The sequence below is a fragment of the Gobius niger genome (assembly GCF_951799975.1).
Source record: "Gobius niger genome assembly, chromosome: 20".
Lineage (NCBI taxonomy): Eukaryota > Metazoa > Chordata > Actinopteri > Gobiiformes > Gobiidae > Gobius > Gobius niger.
This window is the reverse complement of record NC_136871.1, coordinates 12190234-12209503: the sequence shown is the minus strand read 5'-3', so window position 1 is coordinate 12209503 and position 19270 is coordinate 12190234. Positions and strand designations below refer to the sequence as shown.

The following is a 19270-nucleotide window of genomic DNA, read 5'->3' as shown; positions in this document are numbered from 1 at the left end:
TCAGTGGGTAATTGTTACTCACCTCTCACACTCACTATGTGCATAATATGACCCAATTTCACTGTACAATTTATGAATAAATACACTACCAATATGCCCATTTGGAACATGTAACAAACGGTCCTTTTTCCTACATATAGGGAAGGTTTTAAAGAGTCCTTTGAAAGGTTTCACTCATTTCTCTGTGGGTTATTGTTAGTCACCTCTCACACTCACTATGTGCATAATATGACCCAATTCCACTGTACAATTTATGAATAAATACACTACCAATATGACTATTTGGTCATTTTGAACATGTCACTAAAGCTCCTTTTTCCTACATATAGGGAAGGTTTTAAAGAGTCCTTTGAAAGGTTTCACTCATTTCTCTGTGGGTTATTGTTAGTCACCTCTCACACTCACTATGTGCATAATATGACCCAATTCCACTGTACAATTTATGAATAAATACACTACCAATATGACTATTTGGTCATTTTGAACATGTCACTAAAGCTCCTTTTTCCTACATATAGGGAAGGTTTTAAAGAGTCCTTTGAAAGGTTTCACTCATTTCTCTGTGGGTTATTGTTACTCACCTCTCACACTCACTATGTGCCTAATATGACCCAATTTCACTGTACAATTTATGAATAAATACACTACCAATATGACTATTTGGAACATGTAACAAACGGTCCTTTTTCCTACATATAGGGAAGGTTTTAAAGAGTCCTTTGAAAGGTTTCACTCATTTCTCTGTGGGTTATTGTTAGTCACCTCTCACACTCACTATGTGCATAATATGACCCAATTCCACTGTACAATTTATGAATAAATACACTACCAATATGACTATTTGGAACATGTAACAAACGGTCCTTTTTCCTACATATAGGGAAGGTTTTAAAGAGTCCTTTGAAAGGTTTCACTCATTTCTCTGTGGGTTATTGTTAGTCACCTCTCACACTCACTATGTGCATAATATGACCCAATTCCACTGTACAATTTATGAATAAATACACTACCAATATGCCCATTTGGTCATTGTGAACATGTCACTAAAGCTCCTTTTTCTTACATATAGGGAAGGTTTTGAAGAGTCCTTTGAAAGGTTTCACTCATTTCTCTGTGGGTTATTGTTAGTCACCTCTCACACTCACTATGTGCATAATATGACCCAATTCCACTGTACAATTTATGAATAAATACACTACCAATATGACTATTTGGAACATGTAACAAACGGTCCTTTTTCCTACATATAGGGAAGGTTTTAAAGAGTCCTTTGAAAGGTTTCACTCATTTCTCTGTGGGTTATTGTTAGTCACCTCTCACACTCACTATGTGCATAATATGACCCAATTCCACTGTACAATTTATGAATAAATACACTACCAATATGCCCATTTGGTCATTGTGAACATGTCACTAAAGCTCCTTTTTCTTACATATAGGGAAGGTTTTGAAGAGTCCTTTGAAAGGTTTCACTCATTTCTCTGTGGGTTATTGTTAGTCACCTCTCACACTCACTATGTGCATAATATGACCCAATTCCACTGTACAATTTATGAATAAATACACTACCAATATGACTATTTGGAACATGTAACAAACGGTCCTTTTTCCTACATATAGGGAAGGTTTTAAAGAGTCCTTTGAAAGGTTTCACTCATTTCTCTGTGGGTTATTGTTAGTCACCTCTCACACTCACTATGTGCATAATATGACCCAATTCCACTGTACAATTTATGAATAAATACACTACCAATATGACTATTTGGTCATTTTGAACATGTCACTAAAGCTCCTTTTTCCTACATATAGGGAAGGTTTTAAAGAGTCCTTTGAAAGGTTTCACTAATTTCCCTGTGGCTAATTGTTACTCACCTCTCACACTCACAATGTGACTAATTTGACCCAATTTCACTGTGTAATTTATGAATAAATACACTACCAATATGCCTATTTGGTCATTTTGAACATGTAACAAAAGCTACTTTTTCTAACATATAGGGAAGGTTTTAAAGAGTCCTTTGAAAGGTTTCACTAATTTCTCAGTGGGTAATTGTTACTCACCTCTCACACTCACTATGTGCCTAATTTGACCCAATTTCACTGCACAATTTATGAATAAATACACTACCAATATGACTATTTGGTCATTTTGAACATGTCACTAAAGCTCCTTTTTCCTACATATAGGGAAGGTTTTAAAGAGTCCTTTGAAAGGTTTCACTAATTTCTCTGTGGCTAATTGTTACTCACCTCTCACACTCACTATGTGCCTAATTTGACCCTATTTCACTGTATAATTTATGAATAAATGCACAACCAACATGACTGGTCATTTTGAACAAGTAACAAAAGCTCCTTTTTCTTACATATAGGGACGGTTTTAAAGAGTCCTTTGAAAGGTTTCACTAATTTCCCTGTGGCTAATTGTTACTCACCTCTCACACTCACAATGTGACTAATTTGACCCAATTTCACTGCATAATTTATGAATAAATACACTACCAATATGCCTATTTGGTCTTTTTGAACATGTAACAAAAGCTCCTTTTTCTAACATATAGGGAAGGTTTTAAAGAGTCCTTTGAAAGGTTTCACTAATTTCTCTGTGGCTAATTGTTACTCACCTCTCACACTCACTATGTGCCTAATTTGACCCTATTTCACTGTATAATTTATGAATAAATGCACAACCAACATGACTGGTCATTTTGAACAAGTAACAAAAGCTCCTTTTTCTTACATATAGGGACGGTTTTAAAGAGTCCTTTGAAAGGTTTCACTAATTTCTCAGTGGGTAATTGTTACTCCTCGTAGTTGTGGCCGTAAGGTCTCTGGTGCCTGTCGCGGCGGCAATCCCCGAACCCGGTGGTGGCGCCCGGAAGTAAGGGATGCTGTCAAGCTGAAGAAGGAGTCCTACCTGGCCTTGTTGGCGTATGGGACTCCTGAGGCAGCTGAGAGGTACCGGCAGGCCAAGCGTGCTGCAGCTCGTGCGGTCGCGGAGGCTAAAACTCGGGTCTGGGGGGAGTTCGGGGAGGCCATGGAGGAAGACTATCGGTTGGCCTCGAAGAGATTCTGGCAAACCATCCGGTGCCTCAGGAGGGGGAAGCGGTGCTTCACCAACACTGTATACAGTGCGGGTGGGGAGCTGCTGACCTCGACTGTGGATGTCGTCGGTCGGTGGAAGGAGTACTTCGAGGACCTCCTCAATCCCGTCGTCACGTCTTCCAATGAGGAAGCAGAGGCTGGGGACTCTGAGGTGGGCTTGTCCATCACCCAGGCTGAAGTCACCGAGGTGGTGAGAAAGCTCCCCGGTGGCAGGGCTCCGGGGGTGGATGAGATTCGTCCTGAGTACCTTAAGTCTCTGGATGTTGTAGGACTGTCTTGGCTGACACATCTCTGCAACATCGCGTAGCGGTCGGGGACAGCGCCCCTGGATTGGCAGACCGGGGTGGTGGTCCCTCTCTTTAAAAAGGGGGATCGGAGGGTGTGTTCCAATTACAGAGGAATCACCCTCCTTAGCCTCCCCGGTAAGGTCTACTCCAGGGTGCTGGAGAGGAGGATCCGGCCGATAGTTGAACCTTGGATCCAGGAGGAACAATGCGGTTTTCGTCCTGGTCGTGGCACACTGGACCAGCTCTATACCCTTCATCGGGTGCTCGAGGGTTCGTGGGAGTTCGACCAACCAGTCCACATGTGTTTTGTGGACCTGGAGAAGGCGTTCGACCGCGTCCCTCGTGGTGCCCTGTGGGGGGTGCTCCGGGAGTATGGGGTCTGGGGCCCTCTGTTAAGGGCTGTCCGTTCCCTGTATGACCGCAGCAGGAGCTTGGTTCGCATTGCTGACCGTAAGTCAGACCTGTTCCCGGTGCGTGTTGGTCTCCGCCAGGGCTGCCCTTTGTCACCGGTTCTGTTCATTACTTTTATGGACAGAATTTCTAGGCGCAGTCAGGGGCCGGAGGGTGTCTGGTTTGGGAGCCTCAAGATCTCATCTCTACTGTTTGCAGACGATGTTGTGCTGTTGGCTTCAACAAACCAGGACCTTCAGCGCGCTCTGGGGCGGTTTGCAGCCGAGTGTGTAGCGGCCGGGATGAGGATCAGCACCTCCAAATCTGAGGCCATGGTTCTCCACCGGAAAAAGGTGGCTTCCCCTCTACAGGTCGGTGGGGAGTCCTTACCTCAAGTGGAGGAGTTCAAGTATCTCGGGGTCTTGTTCACGAGTGAGGGACGGATGGAGCGTGAGATCGACAGCGTCAGCAGTGATGCGGTTGATGTATCGGTCTGTCGTGGTGAAGAGGGAGCTGAGTCGGGTGGCAAAGCTCTCGATTTACCGATCGATCTACGTTCCCACCCTCACCTATGGTCATGAGATTTGGGTCATGACCGAAAGGACAAGATCGCGAATACAAGCGGCCAAAATGAGTTTCCTCCGCAGGGTGGCTGGGCGAACCCTTCGAGATCGGGTGAGGAGCTCAGTTACCCGGGAGGAGCTCGGAGTAGAGTCGCTGCTCCTTCACGTCGAAAGGATCCAGCTGAGGTGGCTCGGGCATCTGTTCCGGATGCCTCCTGGTCGCCTCCCGCGGGAGGTGTTCCAGGCATGTCCTAGTGGGACAAGGCCTCGTGGAAGACCCAGGACACGGTGGTGGGACTATGTCTCCAAGCTGGCCTGGTGTCGCCTCGGGGTCCTTTTTCTTACATATGGGGAAGGAAACAATTACCCACTGAGAAATGAGTGAAACCTTTCAAAGGACTCGTTAAAACCTTCCCTATATGTAAGAAAAAGGAGCTTTTGCTACATGTTCAAAATGACGTCATGTTGGTTGTGTATTTATTCATAAATTATACAGTGAAATTGGGTCAAATTAGGCACATAGTGAGTGTGAGAGGTGAGTAACAATTACCCACTGAGAAATGAGTGAAACCTTTCAACGGACTCTTTAAAACCTTCCCTATATCTAAGAAAAAGGAGCTTTTGTTACATGTTCAAAATGACCAAATAGGCATATTGGTAGTGTATTTATTCATAAATTGTGCAGTGAAATTGGGTCAAATTAGGCACATTGTGAGTGTGAGAGGTGAGTAACAATTAGCCACGGAGAAATTAGTGAAACCTTTCAAAGGACTCTTTAAAACCTTCCCTATATGTTAGAAAAAGGAGCTTTTGTTACATGTTCAAAATGACCAAATAGGCATATTGGTAGTGTATTTATTCATAAATTGTGCAGTGAAATTGGGTCAAATTAGGCACATAGTGAGTGTGAGAGGTGAGTAACAATTACCCACTGAGAAATGAGTGAAACCTTTCAACGGACTCTTTAAAACCTTCCCTATATCTAAGAAAAAGGAGCTTTTGTTACATGTTCAAAATGACCAAATAGGCATATTGGTAGTGTATTTATTCATAAATTGTGCAGTGAAATTGGGTCAAATTAGGCACATAGTGAGTGTGAGAGGTGAGTAACAATTACCCACTGAGAAATGAGTGAAACCTTTCAAAAGACTCTTTAAAACCTTCCCTATATCTAAGAAAAAGGAGCTTTTGTTACATGTTCAAAATGACCAAATAGGCATATTGGTAGTGTATTTATTCATAAATTGTGCAGTGAAATTGGGTCAAATTAGGCACATTGTGAGTGTGAGAGGTGAGTAACAATTAGCCACGGAGAAATTAGTGAAACCTTTCAAAGGACTCTTTAAAACCTTCCCTATATGTTAGAAAAAGGAGCTTTTGTTACATGTTCAAAATGACCAAATAGGCATATTGGTAGTGTATTTATTCATAAATTGTGCAGTGAAATTGGGTCAAATTAGGCACATAGTGAGTGTGAGAGGTGAGTAACAATTACCCACTGAGAAATGAGTGAAACCTTTCAACGGACTCTTTAAAACCTTCCCTATATCTAAGAAAAAGGAGCTTTTGTTACATGTTCAAAATGACCAAATAGGCATATTGGTAGTGTATTTATTCATAAATTGTGCAGTGAAATTGGGTCAAATTAGGCACATTGTGAGTGTGAGAGGTGAGTAACAATTAGCCACTGAGAAATTAGTGAAACCTTTCAAAGGACTCTTTAAAACCTTCCCTATATGTTAGAAAAAGGAGCTTTTGTTACATGTTCAAAATGACCAAATAGGCATATTGGTAGTGTATTTATTCATAAATTGTGCAGTGAAATTGGGTCAAATTAGGCACATAGTGAGTGTGAGAGGTGAGTAACAATTACCCACTGAGAAATTAGTGAAACCTTTCAAAGGACTCTTTAAAACCTTCCCTATATGTTAGAAAAAGGACCGTTTGTTACATGTTCAAAATGACCAAATAGGCATATTGGTAGTGTATTTATTCATAAATTATACAGTGAAATTGGGTCAAATTAGTCACATTGTGAGTGTGAGAGGTGAGTAACAATTAGCCACTGAGAAATTAGTGAAACCTTTCAAAGGACTCTTTAAAACCTTCCCTATATGTTAGAAAAAGGAGCTTTTGTTACATGTTCAAAATGACCAAATAGGCATATTGGTAGTGTATTTATTCATAAATTGTGCAGTGAAATTGGGTCAAATTAGGCACATAGTGAGTGTGAGAGGTGAGTAACAATTACCCACTGAGAAATGAGTGAAACCTTTCAACGGACTCTTTAAAACCTTCCCTATATCTAAGAAAAAGGAGCTTTTGTTACATGTTCAAAATGACCAAATAGGCATATTGGTAGTGTATTTATTCATAAATTGTGCAGTGAAATTGGGTCAAATTAGGCACATAGTGAGTGTGAGAGGTGAGTAACAATTACCCACTGAGAAATGAGTGAAACCTTTCAAAAGACTCTTTAAAACCTTCCCTATATCTAAGAAAAAGGAGCTTTTGTTACATGTTCAAAATGACCAAATAGGCATATTGGTAGTGTATTTATTCATAAATTGTGCAGTGAAATTGGGTCAAATTAGGCACATAGTGAGTGTGAGAGGTGAGTAACAATTACCCACTGAGAAATGAGTGAAACCTTTCAAAGGACTCGTTAAAACCTTCCCTATATGTAAGAAAAAGGAGCTTTTGCTACATGTTCAAAATGACGTCATGTTGGTTGTGTATTTATTCATAAATTATACAGTGAAATTGGGTCAAATTAGGCACATAGTGAGTGTGAGAGGTGAGTAACAATTACCCACTGAGAAATTAGTGAAACCTTTCAAAGGACTCTTTAAAACCTTCCCTATATGTAAGAAAAAGGAGCTTTTGTTACATGTTCAAAATGACCAGTCATGTTGGTTGTGCATTTATTCATAAATTATACAGTGAAATTGGGTCAAATTAGGCACATAGTGAGTGTTTTGAGGTGAGTAACAATTACCCACTGAGAAATGAGTGAAACCTTTCAAAGGACTCGTTAAAACCTTCCCTATATGTAAGAAAAAGGAGCTTTTGCTACATGTTCAAAATGACGTCATGTTGGTTGTAAATTTATTCATAAATTATACTGTGAAATTGGGTCAAATTAGGCACATAGTGAGTGTGAGAGGTGAGTAACAATTACCCACTGAGAAATTAGTGAAACCTTTCAAAGGACTCTTTAAAACCTTCCCTATATGTAAGAAAAAGGACCGTTTGTTACATGTTCAAAATGACCAAATAGGCATATTGGTAGTGTATTTATTCATAAATTATACAGTGAAATTGGGTCAAATTAGTCACATTGTGAGTGTGAGAGGTGAGTAACAATTAGCCACTGAGAAATTAGTGAAACCTTTCAAAGGACTCTTTAAAACCTTCCCTATATGTTAGAAAAAGGAGCTTTTGTTACATGTTCAAAATGACCAAATAGGCATATTGGTGGTGTATTTATTCATAAATTATACAGTGAAATTGGGTCAAATTAGTCACATTGTGAGTGTGAGAGGTGAGTAACAATTAGCCACGGAGAAATTAGTGAAACCTTTCAAAGGACTCTTTAAAACCTTCCCTATATGTTAGAAAAAGGAGCTTTAGTGACATGTTCAAAATGACCAAATAGGCATATTGGTAGTGTATTTATTCATAAATTATACAGTGGAATTGGGTCATATTATGCACATAGTGAGTGTGAGAGGTGACTAACAATAACCCACAGAGAAATGAGTGAAACCTTTCAAAGGACTCTTTAATACCATCCGAAATGTCGGAAAGATTCAATTTTTAGAGGAGAAATTACATTGTTGACGGTCCCTAATTCTCCGTACATTGGTCTCGCGTATTCGCAGTAGTCTACACGTACATTATTTTGTTGACGGTCCCTATTATTCAGTGCATTGGCCTAGTGCAGTCGTTGTAATAATCTACGCTTAAAAGAACGTACAATACATTGTTGACGGTCCCTAAACCTGAGCCCATTGGCCTACCGTGCTAGCGGCAATAATCGCGCACTACAAAACAACATTACGGCTGGCTTGACTGGCATTTTGCGGATGACGGCTCACTTGACCGCAGTTCTGGACTGAAGCTGCCAAGAGGTAGCCTTGACTTTAGTGTTTTTCTTATTTCAATAATGCTACTGCAACTCGATTTTGAAACACAACGTGCAAAAATCAGCCCCAGGACAAAAACAGTGCTGTTTTGGTTATAGAGCTATGTTTGAAAAAAAAGAAAAAAGAAAAAAAAGAAATCACTTTAAGTTGAAGTTGTGAGAATCGTCTTTCTTATACCTGTAGGTCGGAAATACCCCTTTGTCCTGCAGATGAAGAGAACCAAAGTGGAGGATGATTGTTGTGGTCTAATCACACACCAGAAATTTGATAAAATAGTTAAACAAAAGAGCATATCTAACCTGAAGGATGTACGGACTGGAATTGAAGAAGGTGACATTAATCATGCTTTTTGCTCTGACTTGTTCTAAGTTAATATGCTGTTCTGTTTAATGTGTGATTTTCAACAGTTGTGCCTTGGAACTTTTCTGAATCAAGTGAAGGTTTTGTCACATTGGAGATTGCCTCACCCAATGTTCCTAATCTAACACTTATGGACCTACCAAGAATCCCCACTGAGCAGAAAGCTCAGGTATGTCCCTCTTATTACAATGTCAATGTCAATTTTATTTATAAAGCACATTTAAAACAACCATAGTCGACCAAAGTGCTGTACAAGAATAGTAACAATTACAGCTGTGTAATCTTTCCTTAAATTGTGGGAAACACATGTGTTTGCTGTTACACTTCATTTTAGTGTTGAAGTGTACATCCAAGCTGAGAATTTGAAGGCCAAGACTAAGGCGAAATATTGCAAAACATTTCCCCTCTTAAATATGTATATTTGAGTAAATGTTAATATATCGTATCTATCGTATAGGGGAATCTCATATGTCACTTACTGACTGATGTTATATTTGTTTCACATTTTTAACTGCACTATATCATCCGTCAAGTTGAGAGTAAAAATTTGATCTGAGGTCCAGTTGTGCCAAGTGACTGACTAAACCCATACAGTTCTCCTCTATGTCTTGTAAGATTACTGATTATTAATATCTTTTTTTCAGGTGAAAATTACATCTTTCCTCAAATCATTACTAACAAACGAATGTATCTTCATTCTGGTAGTCGTTCCTTGTAATGTGACTATAGCAAAAACAAAGGTCATGGAGCTTGTAAAAGCAGTGGATCCCAATGGATTGAGAACTCTCGGTAAGATCACTCGTGTGATGATTATACAGGTAACTTTGGAAATGCACAGGTAACCAACTATTTCTTTTCCACCAGGTCTTCTGACTAAAGCTGATCTTGTTGACAAAGGCAGAGAAAGGGTCATTGTGGACATTGTGCAAAACAAGGTCCTCCCTTTGAAGAAGGGCTACATAATTGTCAAGTGTCTGGATCAGGAGACCAATGTGATGGATGCAATCAAGAAAGAGAAAGCCTTCTTCAAAGACCATGACTTTTTTGCGTAAGTTTTGCTAAAAGACTTTCTTTATACATTATTAGACGCCTAGGTTCAGTAGCTCCATTTTAAAAGTTAAAACAAAAATGTGCATGATTTTCAATAGACTTGATGCGAACTCAATAATGTGTGGTTTACATAAAGGTTGGTTTTAGAGATTAGTAGAAATGATTTTTTTTCTTATTATTGTAACATTTTGAAATATGTTTATTTTATTTATTATATTTCCTTTTTTTTTACGCTGTACCTACCAATTTCAGTACAATGTAATGTGTAATAACTTTCTATGTACTACATACACAATGGAATAATGTGTGTTATTGGTTTGGGGGTACATAAGGTGACCATGACCCTCTCATGTCTTATTATGTTATGTACCTCCAAACTACTAATACGCATTATTCCATTGTGTACATCATACCTACACATATAGGACACTGTATGAGGATGGTGACGCAACTGTGCCTAAGCTGGCTGAAAGACTCACTCTAGAGCTACATCGCCTTATTGAAGTAGGTACACCACAAAAGAGTGTATTTTAGTAATGAAGTAGGTACACCACAAAAGAGTGTATTTTAGTAAAGCTTTTTCTGAAATATACATTTTCATTTTTAGAAGACTTTCCCCACACTGAAGGAACAGATAAAGCAAGCCTTACTTCAAGACAATGCAGAGCTGAGAGCATATGGAACGGCTCCCCCTTCTGATGAAGCTGGAAGACTGACTTTCCTCAATGATGTGGGAAAACTAATTTACACACCAGTCATTTCGAGAATACTATTGCTCTTTTGTGTTTTAGAAGGTCACATCATTCACTGAGGACACCAGCAATTTTCTAACTGGAGATCTCCTGGAACTCATTGACACGAAAATATTTAGTGAATGGAGAGATATTGTACGAAACGCTGAAGACACCTGTAAGTATACACACAGAGTAAGCCACTGGACAAAAGGCAATAAACTTATTGACCATTTTGATTTGTAGTCTGTTGGAACCTTGATGAAGAGGTGTCCCAGTATGAACTGAAGCACTCAGACAGAATGCAGTCAGGCTTCATCAACTATAACTCCTTCAAGGGCATGGTCAAAGAACACATCAGACTTCTGGAGGAACCTGCAGTTTTGACACTCAAGGATGTGGCAGGCATGCCCTTTGTAGAATATTATTATTATTATGTATATTTCTAATGCCCCTCTCTCCTTTTCCAGAAATTGTTAAAATAGAACTTGGAAAGCTAGTGGAGAACAGCTTTGGTGGTTTCTTAAACCTTCAGAATAGTGCTCAGGTCTCTTTGTCATGTTGGCTGTTAAAAGTGCACTGTAATCATACATTTATACTAAAATTCTTTTTTTTAGGTGAAGATTAATGCCATCCGTTCAGCAAAGGAAAAGGCAGCAGAATCCACAGTGAGAATGCACTTTAAGATGGAACAGTTTGTCCATACAGGGGACAACATGTGTAAGAACACAAAGATGGAAGACATGCATGTAACTAGTGGCACCACCAGTAATAAGTGTGACATCCTAAACAACATGATGGTCCAGCTGAAATCATATTACCATGTAAGTCTCCCAAGTAGTTTGGTTGAGCAATGCTCAAAGTCAAATCAACATGGTTTACTTCCTTTTTTTTGGATTACTTTAAAAACAACAGAGACCGAAAGGAAATAAAATGTGGATTAGTTGAGGAAGGCCCAGAACCAGAGGGGCCTGACTGTCAATGGCCCTAGCTGTGGTTTCTTTAGGGCAACTGAAAATTAAATGATTAAGTCAATAGGAAATGTGGGTATGAACAAGTTTTGTTGATATTTTGATGATGATTTCAGATTGCCTCTCAGCGACTGGCAGGTCAGATCCCACTGGTTATCCGGTACCACATGTTGCAGGAGTTGGCTACTCAGCTACAGAAGGACATGCTGCAGGTGCTTCAAAACAAACCTGACACCAGCGCCTTTCTGAAAGAGGACGCCAGCGTTAATCAGAAAAGAGACAAGACCCAAAGTCGCTTCAAGCGTCTGACAAAAGCACGGATTTTGTTGTCTGAGCTGTAGATTTTTGCTGAAATTTTCCTCAGAGATTTGTTAAGGTGTAATTTGAGGCAACAATTGGATTTTTTTTTATAGAATAATGTGGACAAAGGCGGTGTGTACTCAAGTATTTACTCAAGTGTGTGCACTCACCTTTAAGTTACAAATATGATTGTGTTTGATGTGCTACATTCTACAGAGTTATTGCTACTTTTTATTCAGGGCATTTCTTTTTTACAGTGGTATGCAAAAGTTTGGGCATCCCTGTAAATTTTCATGATTTTCCTTTAAAATCATTGGTTGTCCGGGTAAGAAATTTCAGTTAAATATAACATATATGAGACAAACACAGTAATATTTGAGAAGTGAAATAAAGTTTATATGATTTATGAAAAGTGTGCAAGAATTATTTAAACAAAATTAGGCATGTGCAAATATTTAGGCACCCTAGTCATTTTATCGATTTCAATACCTTTAGCACTAACTATTAGAACTCAAAATTGGTTTGGTTATCTCAGTGACCCTTGACCTCCATACACTGGTGAATCCAATCATGAGAAAGGGTATTTTAAGTATTCTACTAAGGCATTCATGCAGAGGATCAAGTACAACGTTCTGGAATGGCCATCTCAGTCCCCAGACCTGAATATTATTGAAACTTTGTGGTGTGATTTAAAGCGGGCTGTCCATGAACTGGAGATGTTTTGTAAAGAAGAATGGTCCAAAATATCTTCCGCCAGAATCCAGACTCTATTTGTAAGCTATAGAAAGCGTTTAGAGGCTGTTGTTTCTGCAAAAAGAGAATGCAAGAAATATTCAGGTCATTTTTCCTTTTGCGGTGCCAAAATATTTGCACATTTCACTTCTCAAATATCACTGTTTGTCTCCTATATGATGTATTTAACAGAAATTTCTTATCCAGAAAATCAATGATTTAAAAAGGAAAATCATGACAATTTACAAGGGTGCCCAAACTTTTGCACACCACTGTAAATGAGAATTTTCACTTCATTTTATGTTTGGTTTCTTGTAGTTTATTATGTTGCTTACTGAAATCCGACTTTAAATTTTTTTTAAAAAAAAGAACTCTCAGTTACTCATACAATTTCTCCTAGTACTTTTTTACTCTTTTTTCTTACATTATACTGCTACTTCAGCACAATAAGTTCTACCATTGAAGTAGAATTGTTTCTTTATTATTTATTTGTATTCATAATTAGGCGTACTTAATTAGATACATTCAAGGCTGCTCAATCCAGCGCCACAATAATAATAGGCTATTTTTTTATTTATTTTTTAAAGAAAAGGTAAGTTTCTATTCTTCGTAAACTGAATGTATAGCCTTCCCCCCATGCACCAGGTACTCTGCCTTTACTGCGCTGACAGCCAATGAGCATACAGTCCAACTCGGGAAGCAGGCCAGAGGAGGAGTTGTAATAATGTCACACACTGAGCTGCTAAACTACCTTTTGTGGATTCCCCCCCCCCCCCCCCCATGACATTAAGCCTATGACTTATGAGAACGACTAAGTTTCTGTTTCGTTTCACCCATTCAATGAAAGGCGGGTGACTAACACTGTGCGCTATGCGCGTTAAAAGCGCATCATCATTTTAGCCTCTTCTTCTTCCTGTGCGGTTCACATTTTGATATCAAGGCAGAGATTTTGGAAAGGTAACAAACAACATGAGTAACACGCTGAATCAGCAGTACGAGGAGAAAGTGCGTCCCTGCATTGACCTCATTGACTCGCTCCGCTCTCTGGGAGTGGAGCAGGACCTGGCTCTTCCCGCCATCGCCGTCATTGGAGACCAAAGCTCGGGCAAGAGCTCTGTGCTGGAGGCGCTGTCTGGAGTTGCGCTGCCAAGAGGAAGTGGTGGGTAGACAACTCTTGTGCTGTATTGTACTAACTCAACTTGTAGCCGGCTTAATTAACCCTTTATAGGGCACTCATTGAAATACTTTGAAATGAATTATTTCAATGTATTGGTAAAAAAAAAAAAAAAATACTGTACACGAAGTTACCATAGGTTTAGTTCATTGCACTTTAAGGGGTAACACAAATATACAAAGGTTTAAATAAAATATACAAAAAGTACTTTCATGACTTGGGGAGTGCTGTTATTCAGTTAAGTTTTATTATATTGAAGTTTGATTGATCATACCTGTCATAGGCAAGATCTTTTGTAATGTGATTGTGCTTTACTTGCAGTGGGAGGGGTCAGTCACATCCAGTTTTGTTTGCCTAAAAATAACTTTTGGCAACATGAAACCATAGTCCTCGGGTTTATTCTTGAAAATACTGTAAGTATGAATGATAGGTGCAACGGGCATGTCCAAATATGGACCAAATATGGGTTTAAGTGAACATTTTCACGTGAATATTTTTCATGCTGTAATTTCACTTATTTCACTACATCCTCCAAAACCAACACATATGTCATCATCACTGAGCACAAGTATTAACCAATAAAATGTGTGAGTTTCGTCAACTTACCGTGGTTAGTTTTCAAGTTATGTAAAGAAATGTATTTAGCCAGACTTGAATCTTTTTCAGACTTAAGAGAAAACAGGAAGTTCTCTGCTGATTGGTCAAATGCCACATAGTCGGATCTGGAGTGATCTCTTCTGTTTCAAATCTGTTTTAGTTCCATGTATTTCTTGTTCACTTCTGTGCTGTTTTTAATTAAGAATTATACTCAATAAACCATTTCTCTTTTTTATATCTTGAAATCATCTTGAGACCCCCAGCTCAGTACTGCTCTAAAAATCTATAAAGCCAAGACTAGGCTACAGCCATGTCGCAACTTACAGGGGTCTCTAATCTTTCTCCCCCTACTTTGATATTACCAAAATGACAAAGAGTTATATATATATGCTTCAAAGACACTAAGGAATGTGACTTGGTGGACTTCACCTTGGGGATTTAGTAACCAAGGTGATGTTTCATCATGACTTTGAGTTTCCTCTTGATATTTCTTTCTAGTTTCTTACTGATTTTTACTTTGTTTTTAAAGTTTGTATCAATGTTTTTGTACTGCTTCTTATATTTTTTGAATCTCCAGTGTTTCCTCTGAAGGAGGAGTTACTTGGTAAAAGCTGGAGAGCGACCAGGTGCTCCTGGAGATCCCTGCTGAAAAACTAAACTAAAGTAGTCTAAAATTGTGTACACATGAAAAACTCGTAGATCGTATAAATATTCTTGAACTTCTTTAATTCTGTCAGATATGTCAGATTAAATAATAAATTAAATTATTATCATAAATAAAGTATACACTGTTGCCGTAATGAGTACATTTCAAATCCTTACACTCTTGTTGCAGGTATTGTGACAAGATGTCCCCTTGAATTGAAGATGAAGAGACGGAAAGATGGAGAGTTGTGGTATGGGAAGATTAAATATCAAGATTTTGAAGAAGAAATAGAAGATCCAGCTGATGTGGAGGAAAAAATCAGAGAAGGTATATGGTTTGAAATAAGTTTAATACATTAGTTTATCCCTGCTCAATTTCTTTATTATTGGTGTGTGTCCAGCTCAGAACCAAATAGCTGGTGACGGTGTGGACATAAGTGAAGAACTCATCAGTTTGGAGATCGCCTCTCCCGATGTTCCTGACCTGACGCTGATTGACCTGCCTGGAATCACACGTGTGGCTGTCAATGGCCAAAGGGAAGACATCGGAGAAACTGTTCGTGAAGCAACACATTTATTTAAATAGTCGTCATGTCACTTAAGTTCATGATGTGTAAATATGGTATCTAGATAATGAGGGTTTCATTGAAGAATCCAATGTTAAAAGTCATTTTGTTATATGAATTACTTTTCAGATAAAAAGACTGATCTGGAGGATCATCAAGAAACAAGAGACCATCAGTTTGGTTGTAGTTCCCTGTAATGTGGACATAGCTACAACAGAAGCTTTGAGGATGGCGCAGGAAGTGGATCCTGATGGAGAGAGGACTTTGGGTAAAGCACATAAAACACAGCTACAGACTGAGCGCTTTAAACACGATAGAGTTATGTGTTAATTTTGTGTCTGTCTTCAGGAATTTTGACCAAACCGGATCTGGTGGACAAAGGCACAGAGGAGACAGTGGTAGACATTGTACATAATGAAGTCATCAACCTGAAGAAAGGGTTCATGATCGTCAGATGCCGTGGCCAGAAGGAGATCAAGGATAAAGTGTCTCTGCCAGAAGCCATTGCGAAAGAGAAGGCCTTCTTTAGAGACCATGCATTTTTTCAGTATGTTTCTTGTACATTTTTATGCATTAGAAATTGGAAAGTTTCTGGCAGGGTCAAACCTCGTAAGACACTTAGAAGATGAAAAATGTGTTCAAGAAACATCATTTTCAGACCGATAACAAACAGGGGGCAATGAACATGTTTTAATTCCATTGCAGCACTCTCTTTACGGAGGGATTTGCTACTGTCCCCAAACTGGCAGAGAAGCTTACCCTGGAGCTCGTGCATCATATCGAGGTGAGCCATAATGAACTAAAATAAACTTGTGGCAGATTCTGTGATGGATTTGTGTGATTTCTTGCTGTGTAGCGGTCTCTGCCTCGGCTAGAACAGCAGATAGAGGAGAAGCTCGTCCAAACACAGGAGGAGCTGGAGAGATACGGCTCCGGACCACCTTCTGATGCAGGGGAGAGGCTCATCTACCTCATTGATGTAAGCCCCGGATAACTATGATTTGCGTGGGATGTCATAACATAGAAACATTAAGTCTGCAATGTTATCCATTGATTAGCCACTCAATTTGCAATGTTCAAGGCTCTATTTCTATTGAGATTTCAAATGTGCATACCCCGTACTGTAGAGTAATGTTCATGCTTTACCATTAGAATGTTTAATTAATGTGGAGTGAGTAAAATTGTGTACTTGAAATCGAACTTTTTTATTTATAGATTTTTTTTTCAACGTTGAGTTTAAAATAACACAATTCATTTGGAGTTATTGTTTGAAAAAAGGATGTACTTTTGATATAATGCATTACATGGTATACATTATTAGAACAGAGATGCATTCAAATAACTGTTGCAGGCTGCCCTTTTCACCAATTATTATATTAATATTATCATCTGTGTGTTTCAGAAAGTGACAGCGTTCACTCAAGATGCTCTCAGTTTAACCACAGGTGACGAACTTAAGTGTGGGGTCAAGATGAATGTCTTTTCGGCACTCAGAAAGGACTTTGCAAAATGGAATAATATTCTGAACAAATCAGGGGACAAATGTGTGTATAAATATAAATATAACTTCTAGTTGTACAGAAAACAGAATGAACTATTTTTGTTTCTTCTTTCAGTCAATGACAAAATTGAGAAGGAGGTAGAAATATATGAAGACGCTTATCGTGGGAAGGAGCTGCCTGGATTTATAAACTATAAAACTTTTGAGGCCATGGTGAAGGAGCAGATCAAGCAGTTAGAGGAGCCTGCTGTTAAAAGGCTCAAGGACGCAGGAGGTATGTAGCTGACAGCAGCTTCGACTGACCTGCTCATCACAATTAGAAAGACATGGAATAGAAAAACATGAAAGTAGATGTCGTCAATAGACTGTGCTGAATGAGACATTACACGTGTTTCTTCAGAGGCTTCCTCTTCCTCTTTTAGTCAGACTGCTTAGCACAAAAATGTCCTCCTTTCCTCCTCTCTCAAAATATATTTTCTCCTTCACTAAAATCTTGACCTGACTGTCATCAAATGTGACGACCGAGAGACCACTTGAAAATGCTCGACCGAAGAGTCATTTTAGTAGACGTTTCAGCGAGAGTTTGTAACTTTCAGCAAGACCAATTAACTCTTGGGGCCACACACATCTCTCCAAGTATCTTATCTTACCCCTTTACCCTGACTGAGGCCCTAATGTAGAAGATGTTGAAAAAAAATGTAAAAGGATCCTAAAAAAAAGTACCTCTGCCTCTTGCAGATTCTATCAGGAAGGCGTACGTGCAGTTGGCCCAGATGAGCTTCACTGGATTTCCAAATCTTCTGAAAACAGCGAAGGTAGTATTTTTTTAATATTTTTTTTTAAGTTTGTGCTTTATTTGTCATAGTACAATTGTACAAGGAACTTGCGTTCAGGTGTTGGGTTAGTAGTGATAGTATTTGTGTCTCTATGATCCAGTCGATGTGTAATATTATGTGATATTTCATCTGCTATCTTTGATAGAACAAGATCGATTCAATAAAGCAAGAGAAGGAGACGACTGCAGAAGTTATGCTGCGCACACAGTTCAAAATGGAGATGATTGTGTACACCCAGGACAGGACCTACAGCAACAGCCTGACTGAGAGAAAACAGGAGGAAGATGAGGAAGAAGATAGACGCCCCAAACATCACAAACACAGGAGCCTTGTGTACTATATGGACAACAGGGCAACACTTACAGAACTCATGTTGCATCTTAAATCCTATTACCAAGTAAGGAGCTAATTACAGTCACTAAAATTACTTGACTTTTCCATGACTTCAGCAACAGAGCTCATTTTAATCCGTCTAATCCCTCCTGTTTGTATCATGCCATCTCACTCTGAAAACATATCCAAGTATCTAACAATCTTTTCAATGCATATGTTAACTACTGTCTTTCTGTTTCCTGTCTTTTCCCTCAGTGCTACCGTCTTAAAAATCATACGGTAAAAACACCTATTCAGAGACACAAGCCTGTTTTTGATGATATTGTTTTTCTCCTACAGATTGCAAGCCAGCGATTAGCTGACCAGATTCCAATGGTCATTCGCTACCAAATGTTGCAAGAATTGGCCGTAGATCTTCACAGGCAGATGATGCAGATGCTCCAGGACAAGGACAATGTGGAGGTTCTGCTCAAAGAAGATTATGACATAGGCACCAAAAGAGCTGCTCTGCAGAGTCGTCACAAACGCCTCATGAAGGCGCGAGCATACTTAATGGGGATGTAATAATCTGTTACTACTTCACTTCTGTTCACACCGTATTTATATGGCAGATGTACTGTATTTTAGTAGTAGTTATTTTATTTTATTCGGTCATTTTGAACATTTAGATTTTAGATCACATGTTTTCCTTAGATCTGAAACATTATACAATAAGAGAAACGTGTACATTAAGAATTTAATTTGAGCCATGTTTCATTTATGGGTTAATAAACAAATGACATTCCAATTCTTTATGCTTCATATGTGACATCAAAATGAAATAATTCAGTAAATAAAAGAGGTCAAACAGTGACATTCTTCAAAATCTTTTTTTTTTTTTTAGTGAAACTGTTCACAAATGTCTTCAGTCAAGTGGGTATTTAAAGGCTAAAGAAAAAAAGAGCCTGGGGTCATTTGTCTTTTCATTCTCACCTTTATTTA

The 19270-nt window shown here is 38.9% G+C and overlaps 1 protein-coding gene across 1 annotated transcript; it reads left to right on the top strand.

The window, feature by feature from the left end:
* The first annotated feature begins 13548 nt into the window (after nucleotides 1-13548).
* LOC306979834 (interferon-induced GTP-binding protein Mx-like) lies at nucleotides 13549-18912 on the top strand. The gene is made up of 12 exons (XM_079578967.1): nucleotides 13549-13796; nucleotides 15244-15381; nucleotides 15455-15609; nucleotides 15749-15887; nucleotides 15968-16166; nucleotides 16325-16403; nucleotides 16476-16598; nucleotides 17022-17163; nucleotides 17236-17394; nucleotides 17859-17935; nucleotides 18102-18353; nucleotides 18629-18912. The coding sequence occupies exons 1-12, from the start codon at nucleotides 13607-13609 to the stop codon at nucleotides 18851-18853; spliced, it is 1878 nt and encodes a 625-aa protein (XP_079435093.1). The 5' UTR covers nucleotides 13549-13606; the 3' UTR covers nucleotides 18854-18912.
* Nucleotides 18913-19270: the final 358 nt, after the last annotated feature.

Bases quoted from the DNA above. Each gene is read 5' to 3' on its own strand.
- LOC306979834 (XM_079578967.1), top strand. From the start codon at position 13,607: ATGAGTAACACGCTGAATCAGCAGTACGAGGAGAAAGTGCGTCCCTGC. The intron at 16,167-16,324 runs GTATGTTTCTTG...ATTCCATTGCAG, and splicing joins AGAGACCATGCATTTTTTCA to CACTCTCTTTACGGAGGGAT. The intron at 17,936-18,101 runs GTAGTATTTTTT...TATCTTTGATAG, and splicing joins ATCTTCTGAAAACAGCGAAG to AACAAGATCGATTCAATAAA.